The sequence below is a fragment of the Heloderma suspectum genome, chromosome 2 (assembly GCF_057233095.1).
Source record: "Heloderma suspectum isolate Gila_16-S chromosome 2, 16-S_ref, whole genome shotgun sequence".
Lineage (NCBI taxonomy): Eukaryota > Metazoa > Chordata > Lepidosauria > Squamata > Helodermatidae > Heloderma > Heloderma suspectum.
In genome coordinates, this window is record NC_139459.1 from 51,581,616 (window position 1) to 51,609,522 (window position 27,907).

At 41.6% G+C, this 27,907-nt stretch overlaps 1 protein-coding gene across 3 annotated transcripts; it reads left to right on the forward strand.

Moving 5' to 3' along the window:
* Positions 1 to 530: 530 nt before the first annotated feature.
* CCDC125 (coiled-coil domain containing 125) lies at positions 531 to 27,907 on the forward strand. Of its 3 annotated transcripts, none has more exons than XM_084833553.1 (13): positions 531 to 688; positions 2,523 to 2,651; positions 2,990 to 3,389; positions 8,752 to 8,810; positions 9,933 to 10,019; positions 13,464 to 13,541; positions 14,640 to 14,725; positions 14,819 to 14,901; positions 16,546 to 16,661; positions 20,367 to 20,474; positions 21,146 to 21,320; positions 23,761 to 23,894; positions 24,045 to 27,907. In XM_084833553.1, exons 3-13 carry the CDS (start codon positions 3,068 to 3,070, stop codon positions 24,384 to 24,386), a joined length of 1,590 nt encoding a protein of 529 aa, XP_084689679.1. In that variant the 5' UTR covers positions 531 to 688; positions 2,523 to 2,651; positions 2,990 to 3,067; the 3' UTR covers positions 24,387 to 27,907. The 3 variants fall into 3 exon arrangements, with proteins under 3 accessions (XP_084689679.1, XP_084689680.1, XP_084689681.1); XM_084833555.1 differs by lacking the exon at positions 531 to 688 and adding an exon at positions 1,748 to 1,887 and having other exon boundaries at positions 2,004 to 2,651; XM_084833554.1 differs by lacking the exon at positions 2,523 to 2,651.

Genomic DNA, 27,907 nt, shown 5'->3' on the forward strand with positions numbered 1-27,907 from the left:
CATGCACAGGATTACACCCCAAGACAAAATTATTCCTTTATGAATAATTTTGAAGAACAAGCTGGCCTTCAGCAAAACCACCTATTTGGTGGGTTGTGCCCTCAAGGGGTCACAGCGAAGGCCAAAAAGCAGGCATACCTTTCATGAGAGCATTTTCTAACAGCCCGAGTTCCAAAATGAAATAGCAAGCTAAGTTTGTGGTTCGACCTGCGATAGCACAGTTAACACATTCCACAATAGCAACAGCATCGGGCTGGAATAAAACTTAAAGACTCTCTCTTAAGAGCTGTTTTCTTGGGGGCGGGGTGTTCCTTTCTTGTGCGTTTGTGGCACAGCTTTTACTCCGACTTTCGAGGAGAAAGGGAGCTCTGGCTCAGAGGGCTGCGCGACCAGATCGGCGGGGCTCTTCCTCCTCCGGCTAAGGAAAAGGCCGGGCTTGGGGCCGGTAGACTGGCAGGAAGGTGAAGCCCTGCTGGGGAAGGAGAAAGGGCGGGACGGGCAAGGAGGGCGAGGCTACGCCAACGGGAGCTGGATTGTGAAAGGAGGAAGCGGCGGGAGCTTTGCAAGCCAGGGCGGGGGTGCTCTCCATGGCTGGTGAGCTCGGCTGGTGAGCGGAGACGGGAAGCGTTGGAGGGCCGAGGACGTCCGAAGGGTGCAGCTTCGGGGCTACTAGGATCCTAGGAAGAAGGTAAGGGGGCACGGGTCTGCTGCCTGTGGGAACCTAACGGTGCGTACGGAGTTGGAGGAAGTCATGGAGGCCTGCGTGTCTACTGGGGAAGCTGTGAAGGCGTTTGTTTTTAGTGTTCAAACAGTGGCTTCATATTTCGGGGAGCTCAGGCACCCCTTGAGGAGCTTTTGGGTTGATGCTGCAGCTACGAGTGGAGGGGAGCGGGGGAAGGCGGACTACTTGCTGTCTTCGTCGGCAAGGCTCCTGCACCTTTAATAGCGGCATAGGGAGACATTCAACAGGCTTGTCCAGTCCGAAGACGTCACGTCAGTGATGGATAAAGCTGCGCCTGTTGAATATTTGGCATGCAGCTCTTAAAAGACACACGAGAGCCCTACTTGAATTAAATAGATGTGTGGCTCTACTCAGGAGGCGATTAAATATATATATATATATATATATATCGTGAAATCATTAAGGGTTTGCCTCATTTACAATACAATCCCATGCATGCCTACTTGAAAGTAATTCCTAATTGTGTTCAGTGGAGTTTATTCCCAGGTAACAGTGTATAGGACTGCAAGTTTATTCTGTTGAGTTAGCCCTAATATAATGTAAGTAAGGGTATCTATCCAGGGTGTCCACAGCAATAAGGGATGTTTGCTAATCCTGGATCCACCATCTAATGTTAGAACAGGTTTCTGGGACCTATGGACTGTTAGTGTGGCTTATAGTACCTAATTAATGGGGGAATAACTAGGGCATGGATGTATACACGTTAGCCATGACCTCAGTCCACATAGTGATATTTGCATGGACGCAGGAAAAGGGCCCCCTGGGTCAGCCCTCATTTTGTGTGTGTGATGATGGCTGTGGTTAAAAAAAAAAATTAGCTACTAGAAAGTAAGGGAGATTGGATTGTATCCCTACATTATTCTTCAAGGAGGGAAAAGGTTCAAAGAGCGCATTCTTAGGTTGGGAAGCTGTACTGTCATTCTCCAGATAAGTGACTGGGAAGCTTGGATGAATTATTGAGTGGGAAATCTTCCATAGAAGTGTGATGCAGATCTATCATAGGAAGGTGTAAGTTTAAGTCAGTTAATACTTTTATAGCTAACTTCATTATAAAATCCTCTTAGAAGAACACCTTAGTAAATATTGAGCCAAGCCTCTGATGGTGTTTCTGTACCTGCTTCGATACAGAGGGTTAAAATGCATAGGTGGGGAACTTATGGCCTTCCAGATGTTGGACTCCAATTCCCATCAGCCCCAGCCAGCATAGCCTATGGTCAGGGATGTTGGCAGTTGGGGTCCAACAATATCTGGAGGGCCACAGGTTCCCCACTCCTTGCATAGGGCATGATTTAGTCAGAGTTAAGCACTGTGCATGTCTTCTCAGAAGTAAGCCCCATAGAATGCAATGCGGACTTTCTCCCAGGTGTGTGTATAGGATTTCAGACCTACTCACATCTACTTAAGTGGAAAAGTTAAACACATGCTTAGCTGCTTCCCACTGAAATTAACAGGATTTAAAAGTGTTTAATTCTGGCTTAATCGTGCCCATAGTTTTCAACGGTAGATGAGAGGAGTAAATCAAAGTGTATATATTTGGAAATAATTTTGATCATGTCTGTAAAGAATAGAAAAATGCAAATTTCATTCTCTTCTCTTAAAAATGAACAGCTAGTTTTAAATAGTTTAGAATTTATAATGCAGTGTTTACATAAATTACTGCTACATCTTGCCAATTAGCAATGATAGCAGTGCTGATTTTAAAAAAAATGTGCAAAAACAGCGTAGAGAGAAAATTTAAATGTTTCCTCTTAATGTTGTTTTCTAATCAAACATTCATAAGTATTCAGAGTTCCTTTGATGACTGAATTCTATTACGGAAAAGTCGGAAAACAGTAACTGAAATATGGATGATTTGTACTAAAACTAAGTTCCACATAGATCTTAATGTGACTTCTGCAACTGGTGAATTGTAAGTTAAACAATGCTTTCTTTTTACTACATTTTAAAGTAAACAAAGTGGCTGGGTGTGTTTGTTTCTGCCAGCAAGCAACAAGATTACACTGATACTCTTATGTTCTTGGAATCTTATTTTGCATTAACGTTTGCTTTGAATTCAGTAGAAACAAAATATTTGATTAATTTACTGACAATGCTTCACATATCTAGGTAATATCGATAAAACGCTTGGATTTCTTAGGAAAACTATTGGTATTTGCTGCACTCTAAAATACTGGAAAGAAATGATAAAAAGGCATTTTTATTTTTTATTTTAAATTTATTTTTAACCTTCACAAATTTACTTTCCAGCTCAACTTTGCCTGAAAATATTCCTCTTTGTGGAAAAAAGTACATCGAGCTTGGAATAAGAAACCATTTATTTTGCCAATGAGCGAAGCAGTCTTATTGCAGAACAAACTGGGGGCTGCCTCAGAAGGTGAAGAAGATGATATGGCATGTGGAGACTTGGGAAATGGACTTTTTAGAAGACGTAGTGATATTCATGAATTAGAAGGCTCCAGTGCATACGCAGGCAGACCTAGAAGAGGCTCTGCAAGGAAAAGCTTCAGTTCATATATGTTGGCAAACAAAGGAGAAGACTATGATGCAGCAGTTTTTCGTTGCTCAAGGTGTAACAGTTTGAATGAGATGTCGGTGAAAAAATTTGGAATGAATGGATTTGCTAGCTGCAGCCGCCAAAACAGCTCTGGTAAGAGTTTGTTGTTGTTGTAGTTGTTGTTCAGTCGTGTCCAACTCTTCATGACCCCATGGACCACAGCACGCCAGGCCTTCCTGTCCTGCGCTCTCTCCCGGAGCGTACTCAAGTCCATATTCATTGCATCGGTGATGCTATCTAGCCATCTCATCCTCTGCCGTCCCCTTCTCCTTTTGCCTTCAGTCTTTCCCAGCATCAGGGTCTTTTCCAGGGAGTTTTCTCTTCGCATTAGATGGCCAAAATATTGGAGCTTCAGCTTCAGTATCTGCCCTTCCAATGAGCAGTCAGGGTTGATTTCCTTTAGGATGGACTGATTGGACCTCCTTGCAGTCCAGGGGACTCGTAAGAGTCTTCTCCAGCACCGCAGTTCGAAAGCATCAATTCTTCGGCGCTCAGCCTTCCTTATAGTCCAGCTCTCACAGCCATACATTACTACTGGGAAAACCATAGCTTTGATTGTACAGACCTTTGTCGGCAAGGTGATGTCTCTGCTTCTTACTATGCTGTCTAGGTTGGCCATAGCTTTCCTCCCAAGGAGCAAGCGTCTTTTAATTTCATGGCTACAGTCACCATCTATGGTGATCTTGGAGCCCAAGAAAATACAATCTGTCACTGCTTCCGTTTCTTCCCCTTCTAGATGCCAGGAAGTGATGGGGCCAGATGCCATGATCTTATTTTTGTTAATGTTGAGTTTCAAACCAGCTTTTGCACTCTCCTCTTTCACCCTCAACAAGAGGCTCTTGAGATCCTCTTCGCTTTCTGCCATTAGGGTGGTATTGTCTGCGTATCTGAGGTTGTTGATAATTCTCCCGGCAATCTTAATTCCGACCTGTGATTCATCCAACCCGACGTTTCTCATGATGTACTCTGCATATAAGTTAAATAAGCAGGGCGACAATATGCAGCCCTGTCGTACTCCTTTCCCAATTTTGAACCAATCGCTTGTTCCATGTCTGGTTCTTACTGTTGCTTCTTGACCCTCATACAGGTTTCTCAGGAGACAGGTAAGGTGGTCTGGTACCCCCATCTCTTTCAGGATTTGCCACAGTTTGTTGTGATCCACACAATCAAAGGCTTTAGCGTAGTCAATGAAGCAGAAATAGATGTTTTTCTGGAATTCTCTTGCTTTCTCCATGATGCAGCGAATGTTGGCGATTTGATCTCTAGTTCCTCTGCCTCTTCGAAACCCAGCTTGTACTTCCAGTAGTTCTCGGTTCACATACTGCTGAAGCCTAGCTTGTAGGATTTTGAGCATAACCTTGCTGGCATGTGAAATGAGCGCAATTGTACGGTAGTCTGAACACTCTTTGGCATTGCCCTTCTTTGGAATTGGAATGTAAACTGACCTTTTCCAGTCTTGTGGCCACTGTTGAGTGTTCCAAATTTGTTGGCATATTGAGTGCAGCACTTTAGTAACATCATCTTTTAGGATTTTAAATAGCTCAGCTGGAATACTGTCATCTCCGCTAGCTTTGTTGTTAGTAATGCTTCCTAAGGCCCACTTGACCTCACTCTCGAGGATGTCTGGCTCAAGTTCAGTGACTGCACTATCATGGCTATCAGGGACATTCAGATCTTTCCTGTATAGTTCTTCTGTGTATTCTTTCCACCTCTTCTTAATCTCATCTGCTTCTGTTAGGTCCCTGCCTTCTTCGTCCTTTATCATGCCTGTCTTTGCACAAAACGTTCCCTTGAGATCTCCGATTTTCTTGAAGAGATCTCTAGTCTTTCCCATTCTGTTGTTTTCCTCGATTTCTTTGCATTGTTCATTTAAGAAGGCCTTCTTGTCTCTCCTTGCTATTCTCTGGAACTCTCCATTCAGTTGGATATATCTTCCCCTTTCTCCCTTGCTTCTCGCTTCCCTTCTTTCCTCAGCTACTTGTAAAGCCTCATCAGACAGCCACTTCGCTTTCTTGCCTTTGTTTTTCTTTGGGATGGATTTAGTTGCTGCCTCCTGAACAATGTTATGGACCTCCGTCCATAGTTCCTCAGGTACTCTGTCTATCAGGTCCAATCCCTTAAATCTATTCCTCACCTCCACTGTATATTCATAAGGGATATGATTTAGGTAATGCCTGAATGGTTTAGTGGTTGTCCTTACGTTCTTCAATTTAAGCCGAAATTTTGCAAGAAGCAGCTCATGATCTGAGCCGCAGTCAGCTTCAGGTCTTGTTTTGACTGACTGTATAGAGCTTCTCCATCTTTGGCTGCAAAGGACATAATCAATCTGATTTTGATACTGACCATCTGGTGATGTCCATGTGTAGAGTCGCCTCTTGTGCTGTTGGAAAAGCGTGTTTGCTATGATCAGCATGTTCTCTTGGCAAAACTCTACTAGCCTTTGTCCTGCTTCATTTTGTACACCAAGGCCATGCTTGCCTGTTATCTCGGTGATTTCTTGACTTCCTACTTTAGCATTCCAATCCCCTATGATGAAGAGGACATCTTTTTTTGGTGTTAGTTCTAGAAGGTGTTGTAGGTCTTCATAGAACCGATCAACCTCAGCTTCTTCGGCCTCAGTGGTTGGGGCATAGACTTGCATCACTGTGATGTTGAATGGTTTGCCTTGGATTCATACTGAGATCATTCTATTGTTTTTGAGATTGTACCCCAGTACTGCTTTTCCCACCCTTTTATTGACTATGAGTGCTACCCCATTTCTTCTAAGGGATTCTTGCCCACAGTCGTAGATATGAATGGTCACCTGAATTAAATTCACCCATGCTTGTCCATTTTAGTTCACTGATTCCCAAGATGTCGATGTTCAATCTTGCCATCTCATGTTTGACCACCTCCAGCTTACCTTGATTCATTGATCTGACATTCCAGGTTCCTAAACAATATTGTTCTTTACAGCATCGGACTTTCTTTTCACCACCAGACACATCCACAGCTGAGTGTCCTTTTGGCTTTGGCCCAGCCGCTTCACTCTTTCTGGCGCTAGTTGGAAATTCCCTCTGCTCTTCCCCAGTAGTATATTGGACACCTTCCAACCTGAGGGGCTCGTCTTCCGGCGTCATATCTTTTAGCCTTGTGATACGTTCCATGGTGTTTTCTTGGCAAGAATACTGGAGTGGGTTGCCATTTCCTTCTCCAGTGGTCCACATTTTGTCAGAACTCTCTGCCATGACCTGTCCGTCTTGGGTGGCCCTGCACGGCATAGCTTATGGCTTCACTGAGTTACGCAAGCCCCTTCGCAACAACAAGGCAGTGATCCATGAAAGGGGGGTAAGAGTTTAGTTCAGTCCAAAGTGTGGACTGCTTAGTATTCTTCGTTCATAACCTGGGGAATGTTGCTATTAAAAGACATCAGTAATAAACATCACCATGATTAGTGTGTGTAGCCATTTTAGTCCAACAGCTCAACAAATAGAGAAGAAATCAGGTGATACCTTTTACTGGGCCAAGTACTGTTAAAAATTTTGGCTGCAGGTTTTCCTGTGATGCTGAACTCTTCAGATACAGGTGTTCAAAACAAAAATAAGGAATATAAGACCTGTGTCTCAGAGATAGTGTTACACGCGCCATAAAAGAAGCTACCAATTTGGCTTAAACCAAGGTTACTGGATTACAAACATTTGGCCTTGCACCACTTCAGTTCATACATATATGCGCGTGCGCTCTCCCTCTCCCTCTCTCTCTCTCTCTCTCTCTCTCTCTCTCACACACACACACACACACACACACACACACAACATTTTTTGAGAACCTTAGGAAAGTATTTCAGCCAAAAATGCAAATTTAAAAAGTTATTTATTGTAAATATTTTCTTCTTGTAAAAATGAGGGATTGCAATGGATCATGAAAGATGAGGAAGTATTTAAGGTTTTGCATGTTTTGGACAATGCAGCACCACGGCCTCATGCGGTAACACTGAACACTTATTTGTTTCGGCCAGTTGGCTGCTAGGCTCCTAACAATATGGCCTAGTTTGTAGACTTTTAAACACACAGGAGATTAATACAATCTCATTAAACTGTGAGGCCACAGTGTACAAAAGCATTTTACTTGGATGACAGCATGACTGAAACTCAATGCGCCAATCCCAACAATTGGATTATTGGGCACAGTCTTTTTTGCCGGATCCAAATTTCCTTCCTAAAGCTAGGGTTTCAGGCTTGTGGAATCACATTTTCCCAACACTCAAAAAATAACTTGAGATTACTGGGAAAAGGCAGTTTTCTTCTCCCTGCCAACTAGTTCTTCTGCTGCAGACTGGAGCTCTGTATGAACTGAGGTTGTGCAAGTGTTGCAGACAGTTATTTTGAAATTTGTTCATGTTAGGTTTTACATTTTTTTATTTTACAGTGTAATCCTATGCATCTCTACTCAGAAGTAAGCCCCATTGACTTCAATGGGACTTTACTCCCAGGTAAGCGCGTATAGGATTGCAATTTTAATGTTCTTGTTTGTTTGTTATGAGGCTGAGTACTCCTATAGCATTTTCTTGCTTTGCCGTTTGATGAGTCCCCATCCCCCTCTTTACTCTCTTGAAAATTTGGAATCTCTGTCAACAGCATTAGAGTGAGTGTGTCCTGTTCTTTGTTTTGTTTGTGGGGGGGGGGAAACAGTGACTTTTTTGCACAAGTACCCATATCTGTGATGAAAACAAAAAATTGTTCTGGTAGCCTTTAATGGGCTAGTGTTGTTTTAACTTTATCTGTTGCTGTAATGGTCTTTTGCATATTTTTTTCCCTTCTATCATCTGGAGAGACCTAATATGATTTTCTCCCCCCTTCCAACTACAGTTGCTATTTGTTTAAAATTAAGCTGAGGGCGCAATCCTATGGCCGCTAGTCAGTGGCTAGAGGGCCATAGGATTGGTTGGTTTCCAGGAACCAACCTTGTAGGCGGCACAGATCGTCCCTGGGCTCTGTGCTCAGGTGAGCAGCATGGAGTGGGGTGAAAGGGGGGGCTCCTGGGAACAAGGAGTGCGTAAGTGCCAGTACGAAGCTTCCTATGTGTCATCCAGCCTACCTACCCCGCGCTCTGACATCCTGCAGCTAGACAGCCAAAATTGGCCATCTAGCTACGAATGCAGGGTGACTGGAGCACAGAGGAGACGATCCCCTCTGTGTTTCTCCTGCCCTGCATTGGATAGGGGGTTACCTCCGAGTTCAGAGGTGGCCACCTCTCTACATAGAATTGTGCCCTAAGAAGCAGTATATTAAATGCTCCTTTCATAAAAGTGCCGGGGGGGGGGGGGGAGGAATCTGAAAACATACTTTTAAGAAATAGTAGCTGCCTTAGGTTTTTAGTTCCTTTTTAACATTTAGATAAGAGTCATCCTGTTGGTTTCAAATTAAGACACATGGGCAATTTTCTAAGATCTTGGTTTTTTTTTTAATTCTCACAGAGTCTAATTCTGAGGCATCAAAGGAAGAATTAAGACAACATCTTCAAGAGGTCATAGAGGTAAGTGCCTGCAAGGCTTCATCTGAAATGTGATTTCTCTCAGTAAGTAAGTCTAAGCATGTAATAGAAAAAATTTGGAGCGTGCAATTTTTGGAGAAACTTTGATTTTGTTAAATGGAATGCTGGAAGATAAAACAAATTTAGTGTTCATAGATCTATAAAACAGGAATTAATTAAAAATGTTGGGTTGTATCCAAAGGTTCCCTTTCTCTGGACGAAAAACCTTTGGATGCAACCTACTGGGTCTGTAGAGTCTGGAATGCACAGAAAATAAGTGTTAGGGTGCAGCTTCTATAGTTAGTCTTAAAAACATGTGATTTTGCAATATATGTATTTATGTGGTGCAGTTTTGTGTGTAGTTTTTGAGATGCCATCAGTTTTTCAGGCATAGACCTAAAGGGAATGTATTCTGTAATATTTTTGTAGGTGGTTACGATATTCTTCATTTTACTGGCAAGCCAGATCCATAGTATTTCCGGTCTGCTCCCTAAATCCTAGCTATTATATGTACTTGTATAACGTATAGTGGTATATTATCAGCTAAGTGCCTTGAAGCATATAGTTGGTTCCCAGTAAGAGCTTGGCTCTAGCTGGTGCTGGTTCTTCCTTATGGCTCAAGGCAGCAATTTCATTGATTGGTCTCTGACTCCATAGCTTGGGCAGGGATTCGTTTACTCTCCCACAGCTGCCTTCACCAGCTCCCTCCTTAGTTGAGCCCAGATTGTAGTTGTTCCTTGCTTTTCATCCTTTCACCGGGGAGGATGGAAGAACTTCTTGATTCTGCATACTTGGTACTCTACAAAGGCTGGAGTGTTCTTGTATAGTTATTTGAATTTTTAATGGGTGGGATCCAGAAAACTATCAGTGCGGTTCTGCTCATTCAATGTAGCATTCCTATCTCTATCTTTCTGCTACAGTTCGTTGTTGCCATCCCTCCAAAAGCTACTCTGAAGGTTCAGGGAACCCTTCAGAGGGGTGGGGGTTGTAGTGAGTTGGCTGCAGTTTGAAGGGGGAATTTGGGAAATCATCTTTTATTAGTATAAGTGCCTACTGCACATAAAAGGGGTTCTCTGTATCCTGCCCAATGTTTTTGTTTACCAGCTTACATTTCTTTGTCTCTAGGAAGTGGAAATTTTAAGAGCTGAGTTAGAAGCATCTCAAAGACAACTTGAAGGCAAAGAGCAAGCATTAAAAATTCTGCAGAGCATGGTGAGTTTGAGGATATATTTTTAATATGATACCTGAATTTATATAAAGTATATAAGGTAACATTTTTTTCAAATTGTATGTATAATATTATTCAGATGAGACAATTATTCTTGGCTTCTGACATGTCAGAAAGGCTGGAAAGTCTATTACTAGATGCTGACTTTTCAAGCTTGATTGTAACATTATAATTATATAAGTTAATTAAAACTCATTACAAAACAACTATTCTCAGACTATTTTCAGAGGAGTAGCTATAGTAGTCCATTTCAGCAGAACCAAAAAAGAGCTTTGTGGCACCACAAGGACATGGGCAGAACAATCCTATGGTTCCTCAGAGAGCATTCCAGGGACTGTAGGATATAGCACATTTCCCCTCCTGAGGCTGTAGACATTGCTGCATGGGAGGGGAAATCCAAACAGGGACACCCCCCCCCCCATTTGCAGCTGCCGCTGTTAACTCCTAAGGGACTTCTGTTTCGAGATCACTGTTGCGATCTCAGAAGAGAGTCGGTGAGATCTCAGGTGAGGATAGGAAGGGGGCAGGGAGTGGAGGGAACAAAGAAGACATGGATCTACAAGATCCACAAAACTTTCTATTCCCAGCCACGCCCCCAGCTAAGCTGGATGGGTTCAGAGTCCTGGCCAGCTAAAAATAGATGACAAGAGCTGTTTTCGTCTCCGTTGTTCCTCCTGCCCTGCCTCACAGGGTAGACAGAGGGCTCAGATCTCCGAGCCCTCTGTCTATAGAGCAGCAACCCCTTACAATTGCGCTCTTATTATTGTGTAAGATTACAGTCCACTTAAAATACTTGATAGCACAATCCTTATGTATGTCTATTCAGATGTAAGCCCCATTCAGTTCAATGGGACTTACTCCCAGGTTCATTTGTATAGAATTGCAGCCCAAGTGCCATTTGCCCATACTTAGATTTGCTAGATGACACCTTCCTTAATTTGGGTGTTCAAGCAAATGTTGGCCTAAGTTCTATAAAGCTTTCATAAGCTGTGTTCTTGCTGACATGATAGTTTACCACAGTAGGATTTCATAGAATCATAGAATAGTAGGGTTGGAAGGGGCCTACAAGGCCATCGAGTCCAGCCTCCTACTCAGTGCAGGAATCCAAGTCAAAGCATCCCCGACAGATGGCTGTCCAGCCTCGTCTTGAATGCCTCCAATGTGGGAGAGCCCACCACCTCCCTAGGGAATGGGTTCCATTGTCGTGTTGCTCTAACAGTCAGGAAGTTTGTCCTGATGTTCAGCCGGAGCTGAACATTTACCCAAACATTTACCCAAACATAAATTTGTTCACTATACTGTTTTCATTTTTTCAGTTTATTTTGTTTTCCTAAGCACCGTTGAGCAATTGTAATAAAGAAATGTAATAAATAAAAAAATAATAAATATTATCTCATGGTAGATGCTTCCTTGTGTTTTGCTAAGATTATTTTACTCAAAGCAAAAGCAAAAAATCATTACTTCAGCTTATTTATAGCACCTGGTTGCAGTGATAATTAGTGAATGTTACAACCATATTTTTAACTTTGGTTTTCCAGGATTAAAGTCAGTTGCTTTTCCAGGATTAAGGACTACTTTTTTCTTTTCTTTTTTTAACATCTTGGTAGGAGACTCTCGCATTTAGAACTCTCCCACTAACATTTGAGGGAGCTAGCTTGCCAAACTCACCACCCAAACCACTTAGCGATGTAGGTATTATTAAAGAGGCTAGTTTGATCTTGGAGATTGGTACACAGGTGTGTGTGTGTGTGTGTACACACAGCTCTAAACCCCAAAGCCTGAGATAGAAGATTAATAAAATACTAAGGGAGCAATCCCATGCTTGTTTAGACAGGAAAAAAATATCGTACAACTCCCAGCATGCCCCATCCGTATATGAGTTTGATATGGCAAAATTGCCAACCTGAAAATAAAGAAATATGGCCTAAATCTTATGTCAAGCTAGTGGAAGTCTGCTAGTGCAAAGTGACTTTCTCCCTTTCTTCCCCTCTGAAGTTCTCTGCGGTGCCTGAAAATCTGTTCTGCAGGGTTTTCTAGTCCTCAAAGCAGATTTTGAAGGCATGGGGGTGGGTGAGAATGCCCCCCTCCTGGTACTATTGATGGAAGCAGTTCCATCAGTGAAATGACATAATTGGATCCAACCCTATGTCTAAATTAGATTATATACTATTGGAATGATTCCCCTCCCCCCACCCCCACAAGCAGCTGTGCACACAAGTGAAGTAGCACACACACAGGAGATGATTTCCCTTAGTGCTCACATGCACCCCTATAATTCCCCATCCCAACCCCCTCCTGTCCTCACTCAGGCATGCATGTAGTGCTAGCATACTACAATAGGCTTAACAATGGGAGGCCAATTGGCATTGCAACAGTGAGATTCAGCTACACAATCCCAGCTTGTATAGCAAGAGAGGGCAACTTCATAGCATTGGGGGGCTGCATTGGCCACACCAGAACCCTGCGGGGCACACCCCTCCCCGCTGCTGGAGGTGGCTGTGCTGCTGGAATCCCTGCAGTTGTGTTGGGAAAAGGCACTAGGTGGGGAGCGCCCACCTAGTTTCCTAGCAGAATGGTGCTTCTGATAGCTGTTTGGCAGGCTGTTGGGAGCCCCGTTCTGCTGGGAAACTAGGTGTGTGCTCCCTGCCTACCTTGCCTCCCCGCAGGATTGCTGGGATTCTGGGGGTGATGGCAGTGGCAGGGAACGGGTAGGGCCCACACAAACAGCCATAGCAGGCCATGTGTTGCCCACTCCTGACGTAGAAGAATGGGATGAAACAAGCTGTACAATTTAATTATTTTCATTCTTTGATACTTGTTTTCTCTTAATTTAAAGCAAGAATAATATTTGTGCTTATTAGAGGTCAGTGAAGAGCAGCTATTGCCTACACTCTAGTGTCGAGCAGTTGTACCTTCTCCCCTCTGCCCTTACAAATTGCCATCATTCTGATCTTTTTCTTTCTCTTGTTACACACTGTGGGTTGGATCCAAATTTAAGCATGTGCAACTGGGCTGGTGGAAGTGGGCTTCCCTGTCCCTCTTCCCCATGGTAGCCCTTCCACCCTCCTGAAAATTGAGGACCATGCTAAATGGGGTGAAATGTGTTGCAGAGAGGAGAGAGGATGCCCCAAAACCAGGTGGAGGCATCCAACCCTATATACTTTATAAATAGTTATTTTACATATGTACAATTCTTGCCTTGGTAAATGGTGAGAAACAAACATTAAGAGTGTTGTTCTTACTATATTTATTACACCTATAGCAGCATGGTTTTTTTAAATTCTTTATAGTATATGGATATCATAATACCTATACTGACATAGAACTGCAGCTTCCAGTGGTTGTCTTAATTGATACATTCATTGATTTAATTTTAATACGACCTGTGAGACATCATATTTTAGCATTTTGTTTTATATATTTCTCAGGCTGTGTTGGATAAAGCCACTAGTCATACTAAAGCAGTGTTTAAAAAAACTGAGCAACAAAAGAGAGCTTTAGAAAAGGTAAGAAAGTACTTTGTTCTTTCTCTGAAGAGGGATAGAAACAGTTGAAGTGTGGTGATGCATGCGATTGCAGCCCTAAACAACAATCAAACACAATTAGGCATATTTAAGCCGTTGATGCCTATGTGCTAACATTCCTAAGGCTGCAATCCTAAATACACTTACTAGGCGGTAAGATCCATTGAACACTGTGACTTACTTTTGAGTAAACATGTACAGAGTTGTGCTGCACCTCTTTGTTTTGTGGTGCAAGTCTTTTATTTATATACCTCAGGGCTTCATCACACAGAGCTTTTATCCTGCGATTGAGATTGCTCGGCTCTTTACATGACGCTGTGACTCTGCCGTGACCCCTCCTGCACTAAATGCCCTGACTCTGCCATGACCCCTCCTGCACTAAATGCCCTTTGTTCCGTTTTTAAATAGATCACAGATCATGAGCTATCAAATTACCCTGTTGTGTTCTGCTTCAGTTTCCTCTGTGAAAAGAGTTAAAGTGGCAAGAAGAGGAGCGAGATCAATGAAAGATAATGGAAGACTCAAGATACTGGGAGAAAGTCGGGATGGGGGGAGGAAGTGTATGTAAAGGGAGTCAGTCGTGATCCTGCATTTAAAACAGAAACAGAAAGCCCTGTTTTAAATGCAGGATTTTAGGCTGGTGTAGAAATGCCCTCAGACATGGATGCTTGCTCTACCACTTTTAGGAAAAGGTGGGCAGGGAGAATTTTCTAAGTCCAAAGAACTATTTTTAACTCCTCTTCCTTTGGCAAAATACATAACAATCAAGCAGTTATAGAATCTATATATTCACAACTCAGTTTCTTACCTAATTACTCCTATTAAAGCTTAATTTAAACTTGTTTTCTAATGTGGGATATGCAACTGCTTTGTTCATTCCTTGTTTCTATTAACTCCTAGAATATTAGGAATCATGGCTTGTACTTTTGATTAGACTTGTATGTTTGTGTCAGCTTCCTGCAAGAAGTTATGAAACCTTATTTCTTGAGCTTCTGATTCTCCAGGGGATTAGATCCAGCATTACACTAAGTATAATATTTTGAATTCTGCTTTCTTCTAACTAACACTTCCTGTTTATAGGAAATAAATGTTCTGCAGTGGGAAATCAAAATTAATCAGGAAAAATTTAAAAATATAGAGGAGACTTGGGCAGAAAAATATGAAAGGTATATATATTTACTGAAGTAACCTCTCAGTTTTATAATAGAAGGCATATGTTTAAGGTGTGATTAAAACATGCTATTTGTCAATGTCAACAGAATATATTGTGAAAATGCTGCACTTAAAGAAACGCTTAAATTGAAAAATGAGAAAATTAAAGAACTGAAGTCTGAAAACGAATGTATGTACGGTCTACTTTCTCAGTTCTTTTAAAAAAAACTTGTATTGCTTTGCTTGATCTTAGATGCTAAAGTGTAAAGACTAATAATTCTTGGGAATCATACTATGTCCGATTTTCTGTGGTGCTAAATATAGTGGATGTTTTTTGCTCAGTTTCTTAATTGGGGGATAAGTTCTGATACACAACTTTTGTATCAGTGTTCAGAAGGTAATGCAGTCATACTGTCATTGAACCAGATGCAAGGCAAAACATATCCTTAAAATATGATGTTCAGACTCTGATACAACTTCTGTTAGTGTTAGAAGCCTAAGGTTGAAATCCTACACACACTTACCTGGGCATAAACTCCACTGAATACAGTAGTACTTCTTGTTTAAGATGCACAGGATTACGCTTCATTGCTTGAAATGTTTGAGAAGGATTTTGTATGTTTTAGTAACATGATTAGCATCATTTTGTACTCGCAAAAGCCCTATTGACTCAATCCTTTCATAAAATGATGATCTGAAGTAAAAGCCCATGATTTGAAGAAACATGATAATGCATGGTTGTACTTGTTTATGTGTTGATGATATTTTTATCAGAGTTCTGGAAGGCCACCACTCCCATCACTCCTCCCTGTAGCAAAGCAGAATACTGGTGAAATAGAGCTGGGATCCAGGCCTAATGTGCGCATATGGCAGTGATCTCAAGGAATCTTTTCTTTTTTGTTAAATTTATATCCTACCTTGCATCCAAGGAACTCAAGGCAATTCACATGGTTCCTTCCTCCTTCCCCCTGCTTTATCATCAAACAACTTTGCTAGGCCAAGAGATAGTGACTGGGTTCGCCCAAACGCTAACCAACACTCAGTAGAGTGTGGATTGTTGTTGAACTGTGGGCTGTTCGTTGAACCATGGGTTAGCATGTTGTCTGAACCCAGGACATTTTCCACAGGGTGGCTTGTTAACCATGCAGTGTGGCTTATTTTCTCGAACAAGCCACCTTGAGAACCCATGGTTTGTTGTTGGCTTGTTCAGGGTGGTTAACAAGCCACACTGCACAGTTAACAAGCCACCCTGTGGAAAATGTCCTGGGTTCAGACAACACTCTAACCCACGGTTCAGTAACAACCCACACAACCACTGAGTGTGGGATAGCATGTTGTGTGAACAGCCCCAGTGACTGGTCCCAGGACACCCACTGAGCTTCACAGGTGAGAGGGATTTGAACCCGGGTTTCCTTAGTGCCACATGGGCTCTCAATGTGTACATTTAGTAATATTGACTCTCATGGCAATTACTGGGAAGGGCTTAACTTGAGCCAGAACTTAGTTCTGGGTCCTGTTTCAAATGCCTGTGTTCAGCCCATGACATGTGAAATAATAGTGTTTTGGGCCATGTGTAAAGTGCCATTTCTTCCTCAACATGTAATTACGAGCAGCTCCATAAAATGTGAGATCAGGGAAGCTTCCAGGGTAGAAGATTCAAGTTCTAGGCAAATTTGAGCTATAGCAGCTTCCATTTTAGTAATTAAGCATTCTATATAAGCCAGTATATGAGAATCAACCACCTTTAACTTAGAAAACCACATAACTGGCTATAAGCAGGAGAAGCCGATTGGAAGCTTCACAAACTGTCTTTTCTCTATACTGAATTTTACAGTTTTGGATCAACAGCACTTGGAGATCCTTGCACTGCTTGATGTAAAACAGCAGAAGATTGTTCAGGAGAACATGTCTCTTATCAAGAGTGGTGTTACAGAGATTACAGGACTTGAAGTACATATCTTAAAATTTCCTTGTTTATTTCTTTTGCTGAGAGTTTTATGATTAATTCCAAAAGAACAGCCATATTAAGAGCAAGAATTTTTAAAAATGCACTGTCCCTTAGAGCTTTTCTACACAAGGCTGCTGTATCTACTTTTGGTTTCAACCCAGAATTGACATCTGTGCACTACACGAAGACTGTTTCCTTTCCTGCTACATGACCTCTTGGTAGCACTGTTGTATAGCAGAATAGCACAATTACACAAGTGGAAAAAGCATTTTCCTTCACTTTCACAAATAATACTGCATTTTCCCTGCTCTAAAAAAACTCGCCGAAACTGCTGTTTAAAAACAGAAGCAAAACTTGAGGGTCACCACACTGTCTAAAGAACCCATACATAAACAACTGTGAGTAGGGAATGACAAGAGCAGAATAAATGCCTTGTATAGAAAAGATCTTAGACATGCTGATTTATTGTGGCATGAGCTTTCATGGGAACAGTCTATTTTATCCAAACCATGTAATGAGCTGAGAAGTAATGTAATTTAGTGCAACATCAACAAGCAGGAATAAACCACAATGAACCTTGGGTTTTGCACATTCTCCTCCCCTTTCTCCTATATGGCTGGGAGGAGGAGTTAGAAAGCTTTTGCTTCCACTTCTGATAAACTGCAGCTTGCTGTGTCTGGACCCAGAACTGTGGTTAACATGAACCACAGTTAATTTCAAACAAGCCAACTGTAGTTATTGAAGATGGCTTTTTTAAGCTAACCATAATTAAGATTAACCACAGTTCTTGGCCCAGACTACATGGCAAGTTGTGATTAATCAAAAGCAGAAGCTTCTGAACTCCTGTTCCCAGACGTACAGGTGGAGGAGATAAGAGGGGGAATGTGTGAACCTGAGGCTTGCTGCAACTCATTCCTGATTGTTCATGTCACACCAAACAATAGTTTAGCAGGGCATGTATCAATTTATATGTATGGGCTTAAAGATAAGACAGACACACTTTTATAAATAGTTTTAAAAATCTCTTTAATATAGCCATTCTTTTACATTATAAGCTGCCTGAGTCCTTTGGTAGAAAAGCAGTATATAAAGAGTAGTGTAGTGAAGCTACCTGCTGTATAACACTGGTTTTTTGCTGCTGCTAAGGAGTTGAGAACTGCAAGTCTTAAGGGTTTTTTTTTTGAGAATACAGGTATATAAAGGTTTTAGAGAGCAACATTAAAATCAAGTCTGAAGAAAAATATTTGAAGGGCAGGATATACATTAAAAAATAAAATAAAAGTTAAAATCTATCTTTTTTCTGGTGGAAGTTTCCACTGAACTTTTATCACCACCACCACAACAAAGTCTGTCCAAATAATCCTAATTGCAATTTATCTCCAGAAAGTTTGGGATGAGCAGACATGAGGAAGCAGAAATTAAAAGCTTGACTAGACTGACAAGAAAAGGCATAGAACATGTGTAGTCATGTAGGTAGGTTGCTGTAAATAAACATAAGGCATTTAGACTTCGTGACTTGGCTAAGGATCTATACGTAAAACAGGTACAATAGCAACCACTTTCTCTATGGTGATTTTGAGGATTATTTAGGTCTAAAAAAACAAATAAACCTATAAATCATGTGCAGCCCAATCCTATGGAGGTTGACTCAGAGTTAAGTCCAGCTGTGTTCAGTGGTACCTCCAAGAAAGTCTATAGACCAGCCTTCCCCTTTCTGGTGTCCTCCAGGTGTCTTGAACTGTAGCTCACATCATCCGCAGCAAGCATGGCCATTGGGGAAGGCTGGTCTGTAGAAACCAAGGCTGCACTCCCATGCAAACCTTTCCTTGTTTCCACTACTGAAAGTAACAAGTGCTAGTTGGAGAAAGTTTCTGCAGGCACTTTTAGGGAGAGCAACTGAGACAATTTGGAGAAAGGTGTATTGGCTCCAGCCTAGGGTGTGCTAGAATTTGGAAATTCCTTTTCCTAACGCAGACCTTATATTTTTGGTGCTTCCAGATGGAGGGCTCCTAGCATTAGCAATGAAAAGGCATTGTGCAGATCTTCCATCTTTTTCTCCTCAGTGGATAATACACGTTGAGGAAAAAAGATGGAAGAAGCTGCAAGAAAACACAGGAGGATCATGAGTAGGAAATGACAACGTTTGGACCCGCCCCCCCCACCCCCAATAAACTTTCATGAATGAGACTGGGCAGTGGTGCCATAAAAGCCTCATCTGTACACACCTTGCAAAATGCTGAAGCTGTGCTATTTTATTTATTTATGTATTTATTACATTTCTATACCACCCAATAGCCAGAGCTCTCTGGGTGGTTCACAAAAATTAAAACCACAAAGTACAGCATAGTATAGAAATACAGCCAGAATAAAATTTAGCAGCAATGCAGCGATTTAAAATACAGTAACAGATTTAAAACAGCAAAGCTAAAAGACTAGAACACCAAAATGCTAGGAAAATAAAAAGGTCTTTACCTGGTGCTGGAAAGAGCATAATGTAGGCTGCAGGCAAACCTCCCAGATAGCTCATTCCACAGCCAGGGTGCCAGAACAGAAAAAGCCCTCTTCCTGGTAGTTACCTGCCTCACTTCCTTTGGTTGGGGCTCCCAGAGAAGGACCCCTGAAGATGATCTTAGGGTCCAGGCAGGTACATATGGAAGGAGATGATCCTTCAGATAATCGAAGTAATATACTACAGCTTGGAAATATGACATTTTTAAAGGTGAATTCAGGGTTCTAAAGTTTAAAATCCAAACCATATACCTGGACTGTTCTGATAGAAACTGGCGAGATGGTGAATCCTGAGGAAGCAAAGTCCACTGCCTCCCACTACTTATCTTCTCCCAGTAGAAGGAGGGAGAATAGTAGGCAGCAACGATGAGAATGGAGATGGGAAAGCTCCAGCTCTTGGAGCTTCTGTTCTTCCTCCTTCACTGGGACTTGGGCGCGTGAGACGTCAATTCCCCACGCCCTTGTCTGTTTCAAGCTGACCTTCTCCATCTTCCTTTGAATTTTAAACTGAAAAGATTAAGAACACAGGAAAACACAAGAGCTTCTAATAAGTTTGATATTTATTGATTTTATAGTAGTTTCAAGACAAACCCAATGGGGTGGATTTATTTATTTATTTATTTATTGCATTTATACCCTGCCTTTTTTCCTCTTGCAAGGAACCCAAGGCGGCTTACATTATCCTCCTCCTCTCCATTTTATCCTCACAGCAACAACCCTGTGAGGTGGGTTGGGCTGAGAGTGTGTGACTGGCCCAAAGTAACCCAGTGAGCTTCCATGGCTGAGTGGGGACTAGAACCCGGATCTCCCAGCTCCTAGTCCAACACTCTTGCCACTACATAGAGTTCTGCCCATGGAAGGGGGGTGATCCACCCCTCTCAGATTTCCCCCTGCACTCTCTGCAAATCTGCTCCAGAGGGTTGGAGGGCCCTCTGGAACAGCATGGGAGGAGGCATGGGAGGCAAAAGATGGAATTGGGGGAAGTCATCTCCCTCTCCCAGAAGTGGGTGCTTCTGCTGGATTGAAGCCCCTTCCTCAAACTGAAAGAACCCTTCCATCCACAGAAGGGCTACCCTGGATCTAAGCTAGATATTTAAATTGTATGAGATGTATCCATTCCATTTGATAAGATTCAGTGTATTTTTTTTGTCAAAGAGCTTGACTTTAATATAATTGATGGAGTGCATTTGAATTTGAAGCTGGCAGTACTTGGAGCCTGCACTTGCAGTGGTCCTGAGGGAGAGCCATGCTCCTGTGCCAAGATGTCAGCAGCAACTCGAAAACAGCTTCTTCAGCTCAAACAGGAGGTATTTAGGCTTGGATTGAAAGCAGTGTTGTTTTGTCTTATGCAAACACATGGAAAGCACCTGCCATGTGAGAAATTGTTTCAGATGTTTCAGTTTTAAAAATATTGTGGTTAGGCAGCTGTCATGTCAACACACTATCCTTTGTATGCTGATAGATACCTAAAACTTCAATTATTAGAATACATATGTAAACAATGACAAACCAGTGTATAGTACTTTTGAAACTTTTACATTTTAGACGAACTAGCCTGTGAAACATAATGGGTGAGATGCAGAAGCTATCTTTGCTAAAGTGAGGGAAAGGGTATCTCCCCTTTTTGTACTCACTGTCCAGGGGGAGCGCTAGGTGCTATTTTATGTTTATAGCAACTCCTGTACCCTGAACCATTGATTAACACAAGATACATTATTGTAAAAGAAGTACACATCTCCCTGTGTGGTCAGCAGCTTTTTAAAAAGTAAATGTCACCTGTAGGAGAGTATACTGGAGTCTCTCTTTGCTGGTTGACAGGATTCTTCTGGTCACCTAATGACTGTTTTTGGATCTCTGCTTGATATAACAAAGTAGTCACCATACCAATTTACTGTAATTGGACAACTAAAAAAATGGCATGTGAACGTCATCCTTTAAGAGAAGGTGTTTTGATTTGTTTTTAATTAAAAAAACACAGTTTGAACTTCTAAAGAAGAGTAAGGAAGAAGCTTATATAATGGCAGATGCCTTCAGAATTGCATTTGAGCAGCAGCTGATGCGGAGGAAGGACCAGGCACTGAGGATTGCACAAATGAGTAAGATCTGCAGAAAAGAAAAGAAAGTATTAAACTGGAAAAGCATCAAAGAGGATGGTAATTCTCTCCGTGCTATATGATTCTCAGTGGTATTAGAATTTGTTTTCAATAAGACCTATTATTTGAAGTAATCCACTTGCTGACATGAAGGATTGATAGAACGACTCATATTAAATATTTATTTAGTGCAGCCATCCCCAGCCTGGTGCCCTCCAGATGTGTTGGACTGGAATTCCCATAATTTCCAGTCCTTCTCTAAGTGTCTTCTTGGAGGACATACTCTGAGAAGGGTTATTCTTCCGGCTCGTGAATTTCCTCTGCCCCTACCCCATCACTTCACGTAACTGCACTTCTTCATTGTTTTGGTTTGTACATAATGCTAAACCATAATTTAGTGTTACATACGTGAGCCTCAAGTTCGTGCACTCCCCTTCCCCATTCCTCCTCTGTCACAGCTGCAAAGAGATCAGAAACAGTAGCTTCTATTTCAGCTAACTGCAGTTTTTCATTGTGTCTGAACCTGGCCAAGATGTACTTAGTGTTAACTATGGTTTATCTGAACAAGCCAGGATTATTAACCATGATTTCAAAATAGTTAAAACTGACCACAGAATGCCTAGGTTTGGAGATGATGGTAAACGTTGTTGAAACTGGAAGCACATGTTTCTGCTCTCCACAGCTGTGCCAGAGGAAGTGGGGAGTGCATGAACCCAAGCCTCATGCATGTAACGGTAAATTAAGATTTAGCATTGCATGCAGACACAGACATTGTGTTTGAATCGGGCAAACTACGGCTACCACAAACCATGGTTTGCTTCAAAGACGAGATTTGAAGTGGACTTCCTGTTCTGGTTTGGAGGCAAACTATTATTTGTGGAAACGGGTTTTCCTGATTTTACATGTTACAACCAGCTATTGTTACCATAAACTAGGAAGTGAGGGAGGAGTTTGGAGCATGGAAAGGGGACCGGGGGAGGGAGGTTGGGAGAGAGGAGCACTCAAAGTAGAGTCCCAGTTAGACTACTGTAAGGTGACATACATGGGGGTACCTCTGAAGATGTTTCAGAAACTAGTTCTGAATATGGTTGCTTAGTGGAACTGGACATTATGATCATATTCTGGTGCTTCACAAACTGCTGGCTCCCAATTCATTTCTAGGCCCAATTCAAAGTACCATGGCAATGTGTCCCCAGCAGCTGCCCAAGGATGCCAAGTGCTGACGCCAGCCCTGAATCAAATGTAGAGAAATTGTGATGTAAATGCAGACTGCATTAAAGATGCAGATAATAGGCTGGGGATAAGTTTAAGGTTTTATGTAATAGCATGCAGCCTCAGGAGAGGTGGGTGGCAACGAGAGGCTGGGTCAGAGATAGGCAACCTCCAGATGTTTTAGACTACAGCTCCCATAAGCTCCAGCCAGTATGGCCAATAGTCAGGGATTGTAGCTATTGTAGTCCTGAACATCTGGAGGGCACCAGGTTGCCAACACCTAGTTGAAGTGCTTCATGAAAGACTCCTCTAAGAAGTGACTGTTGAAAGGGATTAATTAAGGTACCCTAAGGAATTCCAGGGGATGTTCCTGGCAGATTAGTTGGCAGAGTTTTAATGGGAACTACAATGTGACTATACTGTGTCATTGTGTTGAGGATATTTTACGTGAAACCCAGGATATTTTCAAGCTAATAGTCATTATTTGGAGAAAGGTCTATATGGGAAGACTGCTATGAAAAGTTAGGGAATAAAGTCTCAAAGTGGAGAAGGCATGACTAGTGGATTGGAGCCATTAAAGTAACATTTACATTGTAGAAAATTGAAAGCACAATAGGAAGCATTTTCCCCATGAATATATAATTTAACTTTCCTGTTCTTTGATATAGGGAAGATTTAAGGCTCTGATTGCAATCTGCTTTTTTAAAAGAAGAGTATTTGGGATCTTGGGGGAGGATTAATCCACGAGTATTTATTAAAATAATAAAGTGTCAAATTTTGATTGTATATCTTTTACCCCCAGTTTATAGCAATTTCTCCTCCCACCTTCAATTTCCATATAAATTTCTTGTCTCCCCAACTCCTTATAGCCTTTTTGGAGCTGGCTGCTTGCAAAGCCAGGACACTGGGATATAATAATAGATTATGAATAGCCATTTATAAATGAGAATTCAAGAAATTTTCTAAAACCTGAACTTGTCAGTCATTATTACTTGTGCACCACTGTTTTGCAATTATTCACTTCTTTAACTGGAGAGCTTTTTGCCTTATTCTTTAAATTTTGGACAAAAATGTACTCATTGCCAAAATCAAATGTACTTTTAAAAGCTGTATTACAGATGTATACCATTATTTTCATTTGCCATAAGCTAGGGCAATACTGTCAATTTTCCAGTGGGGTATTTGTTTTATGCTGAATTTTATTTGGATTTAAAGTGTGTTACATTGGTGGCTATCTATAAAATCCCAAAGATCAGGGCTTAAATATTCATATTTTCCCCCATTTTAGGTGTTCCCATGTTTCAAAGGAGCAGGAAAAGCTTGGGGCAAAAGTTGATGGGGATGCTTGTTTCTGCTACTGACAGTAAGAAAGTGGAAGAACTAGATAATCCACAGGAAATCATCCGGATGCTAATAGACTTGGTTGGTATCTGTTCTATTGTTTCAGAGAGAACATAGTAACAGTATTTCCTCTCTGAACAAATATGTATACATTGTTTGTTTTTATATGGAACTTTGGTTCAGTGGAATAGTTTCTGTCCTAATTTTATTTTTTTATTTTTTATTATACAGCTTAATGATAAGGAGGAGGCTTTGGCCCATCAAAGAAAGGTTAGTTACATGCTTGCTCGTGCATTGGAAGAGAAAGAAGATAGTTTGCAGAATACAGAAAATAATTTTTCAGAAGAAGAGCTTGCTCTTAAGAGCAATCAGTGCAAAAAAGACTCAAAGCACCAAGAGTTGGTTACTCTTGGATGTTCATGTCACCAAACCTGTACTCCTCAAGATGCCTCCAGTTCTATTTCTGACACATGTCCCAACAGAATGCTAAGTTGTACATCTCAGAGTTCTTGTTCCCTGACATCTGAAGAAAATTATGTCCACAAAACAGAAGAAACAGCTGACACAAACTGAAGATACAGGCTGCTCTGTAGGAGGAGTGTAGAACCTGGAGGAAAAAAATGGCAAAGACAACACACCACCTTACCACTTCCTTCAACGCTTTAAGTGCACACACTGAGCTTTTGTGTGAGTGGTCTTCTCTATGGTCTTCCATGTTAGGGACAAGTCCATGTGCACCATGATACGTGTAAAGAACTGCCCATTAGTAAGGAAGTTTGTGACCATGCAGAAGTTCTTGTGCGCTTATGAAACTCCTGGATTGGACTATAATTTTGTCATCAATTCGGGGAACTTTTTATATTAAAGTAGTTTTAAGCATATTTCAACAATTAGATAAAAATTAAGATAATTTGCTGCAGAAAATAATCTTGTATACACCTTGTAGATGGATTATATCCAATAGTTCCCTTCTATGAACAGAAGGGCTCCTTCCATTCATGGAAGAGTCTGTGATCTATTGGAGGGCTCTGCTAACGAAAGAGCCCTCTACACCACTTTCTGCAGCCTCAGAGGTGGTTTCCTGCTCCTGCTATTCACTGAAAGTGAGGAAGGCATTCTGTTCCCTTAATCCTCTGGCTCCTTTCTGAGTCACTCCTTTTTTGCTATTTCTAAAAGCCTTCTATGCAAGAAAGCAGCCTTCTCTTTTTCTGTGTTTGGAGCTTTGCCTGTTCTCTCTCATTTACCCTGGTCTGCCTGGCACCGCTCTGCAATCTCCCTAGCTTTCTCTGGCTCCTCCTCCTCTTCTTCATTAGGTCCTTGTATCTGTGCTTCTCCTCCTCCTCCTTGCTAACAGAACACTGGGGAGAGAGCACTTGTCTTTTGTGTGAAGTCTGTTCTCTCTCTTATTACCTGGTTTCTCATAGCTGGCTCTTCTTCTGGCATCACTCTTAGTACAGTTGCCTTCTTATTTCTTATTAGCATCTATGTACTACCTTATTTAAAAGGGGCCGCGGTGGCTTAGTGGTTAAGACGCTGAACTGCAGACTGGAAGGTCGGCAGGTCAGCAGTTCGAGACCCGAGTGCCGCGTGACGGAGTGAGCTCCCGTCTTCAGTCCCAGCTCCTGCCAACCTAGCAGTTCGAAAGCAAGAAATTGCAAGTAGATAAATAGGTACCGCCTCGGCGGGAAAGATAACAGCGTTCCGTGCACCTCGGTGTTTAGTCATGCCGGCCACATGACCACGGAAGTGTCTTCGGACAGCGCTGGCTCTTCGGCTTAGAAACGGGGATGAGCACCGCACCCTAGAGTCGGACACGACTGGTTGGGGACACCTTTACCTTTACTACCTTATTTGCTAAAAAGCCATCAAAGCAGTGTACAACGATTTTTACCATTTCCTCCTTGCTCTTCTTCCTATACCAGGGCTGGGGAACTTGTTGCTGTCCAGTTGTTGGAATGCAACTTGCCTCAGCCAGCTTTGCCAATTGTCAGGGATGAAGGGGAGTGGTAGCCAACATCCCAAACATCTGGAATGTTACAGTTCCCCGCCCCTGTTGCACAAGTTTGATAGCTCCATTCACTCTGGTCTTGTGAGAAAGGAGGAACATCCTGGGGTTTTCATCAGCCTCAAGAGGATGAGAACATACTGGTGGCCCAGATTTAGTAATTTCTTCAACCACTAATTTCTCCACACCTATCTGACAGCTTGCAAGCCTACAAGCAGAGGACGACTGCCAAGATGTTTTCAACTTAGCCAGACTACTGCTAACTGATTTCTGCTTCCTTTGGAGCAGATTTTCAGGGGAGGGGCTGCAGGGGGGAAGGGGAACTGGTGAAAATCACCTCTCCCATTAGCAGAGGCATCTGCTGGATCAGAAGTGAATGAAAGGGCACAATCAGATTCAACCTAGTATCTGTAAAAAGATGTATGATTTTGTTTGTAACCCCTGTCTCCTTTGTATTATGAGAGTTCGATGCACAGATATTTTTGAAAGCACTATTTTATGATCAAATGAAACAGTTCTTAACCTATGAGAGTAAAAGCGAATACTTTATTCATTAACTTACATTAGTGAATAAACATTAATCTGTAGGCATGCTGGATTAGGAACTACATGTGTAAAAATGTTACATATGTGGCTCCCGTTGTCGGATTTCCACATCTGGGAAGCTGGAGCATGGTTCTTGCTGGATTGGATGTGCACATCACTAAATTGCTGCTGTCCACCCTGACTACCTGCTTTGGAACGAAGAGGACTGCACCTAGACAACTCTTCCCCATTAAGATTGGTGGTGTCAAAGCTGAGAGTGGCAACCATATGTTAAGTGCATGCAGAAAAATACAACATGTAAGAACAATTGCGACCCATGAGATGCTATGCCATGGGGTGTTCTATAAAATAAGTATTAAACTTGTGGAAATCCAAGCACGACATTGTGTTACATCTACCATCTATTCCCATGACTGTGAATGAAGACTTTATCTCCCAACAAAGTACTACCTCTACAGAAGTCCCACCATATGATTACTATTTTATATTTAAGGAAATACACACACTAGAATTCCAATTGTTTTATGCTATCACAGTGATTTCCTGAGTGCGTTTATAACATGTTTATAACTGATTTTAATGTTTAAATATTTTCTGAAAATAACACAGCTCTGTTTTGTAGCAGGTAAGTATGATCCTACCTTTGAAGCTTTACTCACACTAGAAATCTCCAGACAGTTTGTAAGATAAATACAAATGGGCACCATAATGATTTATCATGGCCTTTATATAGTCAGATTTAGCTCATTCTTGACTGATTTTTCTTTTGCTGCTGTTTTTAGATGGTGCTTCTAGGTGCATTCGTTTAAAATGGAATGCTCTTTCAAATAAGTTGGATTTGCATTGTAAGTAAATGTGTTATGTCTTTAGGATTAGTGGCAAGAGTGGTTAGCTTGGACAATAGTCATGACTTTGAGGTTGCTTTGGGCTGATTTCCTTCATTACATTTGTAGCTTATTTCATTTCGCACTTTTACAAATTGAAAAACTGGGGAAAACCTACCATGTCATCTTCCATGAGCACAAGTTACCAAAACGTATGCAATCCACTTTGGAGCCTTTCTGACATGACTCATGACCTGCTTATCAGTAGTTGTGCTTACGGTTTTAATATGTGACTTGTTTTCCATGACTTTTGTTCTACTTATGCAAAAAAGTTGTTTGCACAAATTTTTAAAAGCCGACACGTAATCCCGTAGAACAGATCATGAAAATGTAGAGTACTAACTACAGTCTTAACACTTCCTAGCTTTGAGTTCTGGTAGTAATAGGAGGGTGAATCTGAATTGGAGAAACACAGTTCTTAGGACATAGCATTCAAACTGAATGCAGGATTTGGATGAATTATGAGTGCTTTTCACTTCATTGAAATTGTACTTGCAAGCTATGTTTTGAGACTCTCTGTATTGACAGTATCATATTCTGAGAGATCATATTAGCCTTTTCTGTGTTGACCATGTTAGTAATTCCCTGTGATTTTAAGAACTGGGTACTAGCATTTATAACTTGTCAAAACTATGTCATAAAAATGTGTTCCCTGTTGC

Coding starts and splice junctions, on each gene's coding strand:
- CCDC125 (XM_084833553.1), top strand. CDS start 3,068: ATGAGCGAAGCAGTCTTATTGCAGAACAAACTGGGGGCTGCCTCAGAA. Junction 14,902..16,545: donor ACTGAAGTCTGAAAACGAAT/GTATGTACGGTC, acceptor TGAATTTTACAG/TTTTGGATCAACAGCACTTG. Junction 21,321..23,760: donor GAAAAGCATCAAAGAGGATG/GTAATTCTCTCC, acceptor CCCCCATTTTAG/GTGTTCCCATGTTTCAAAGG.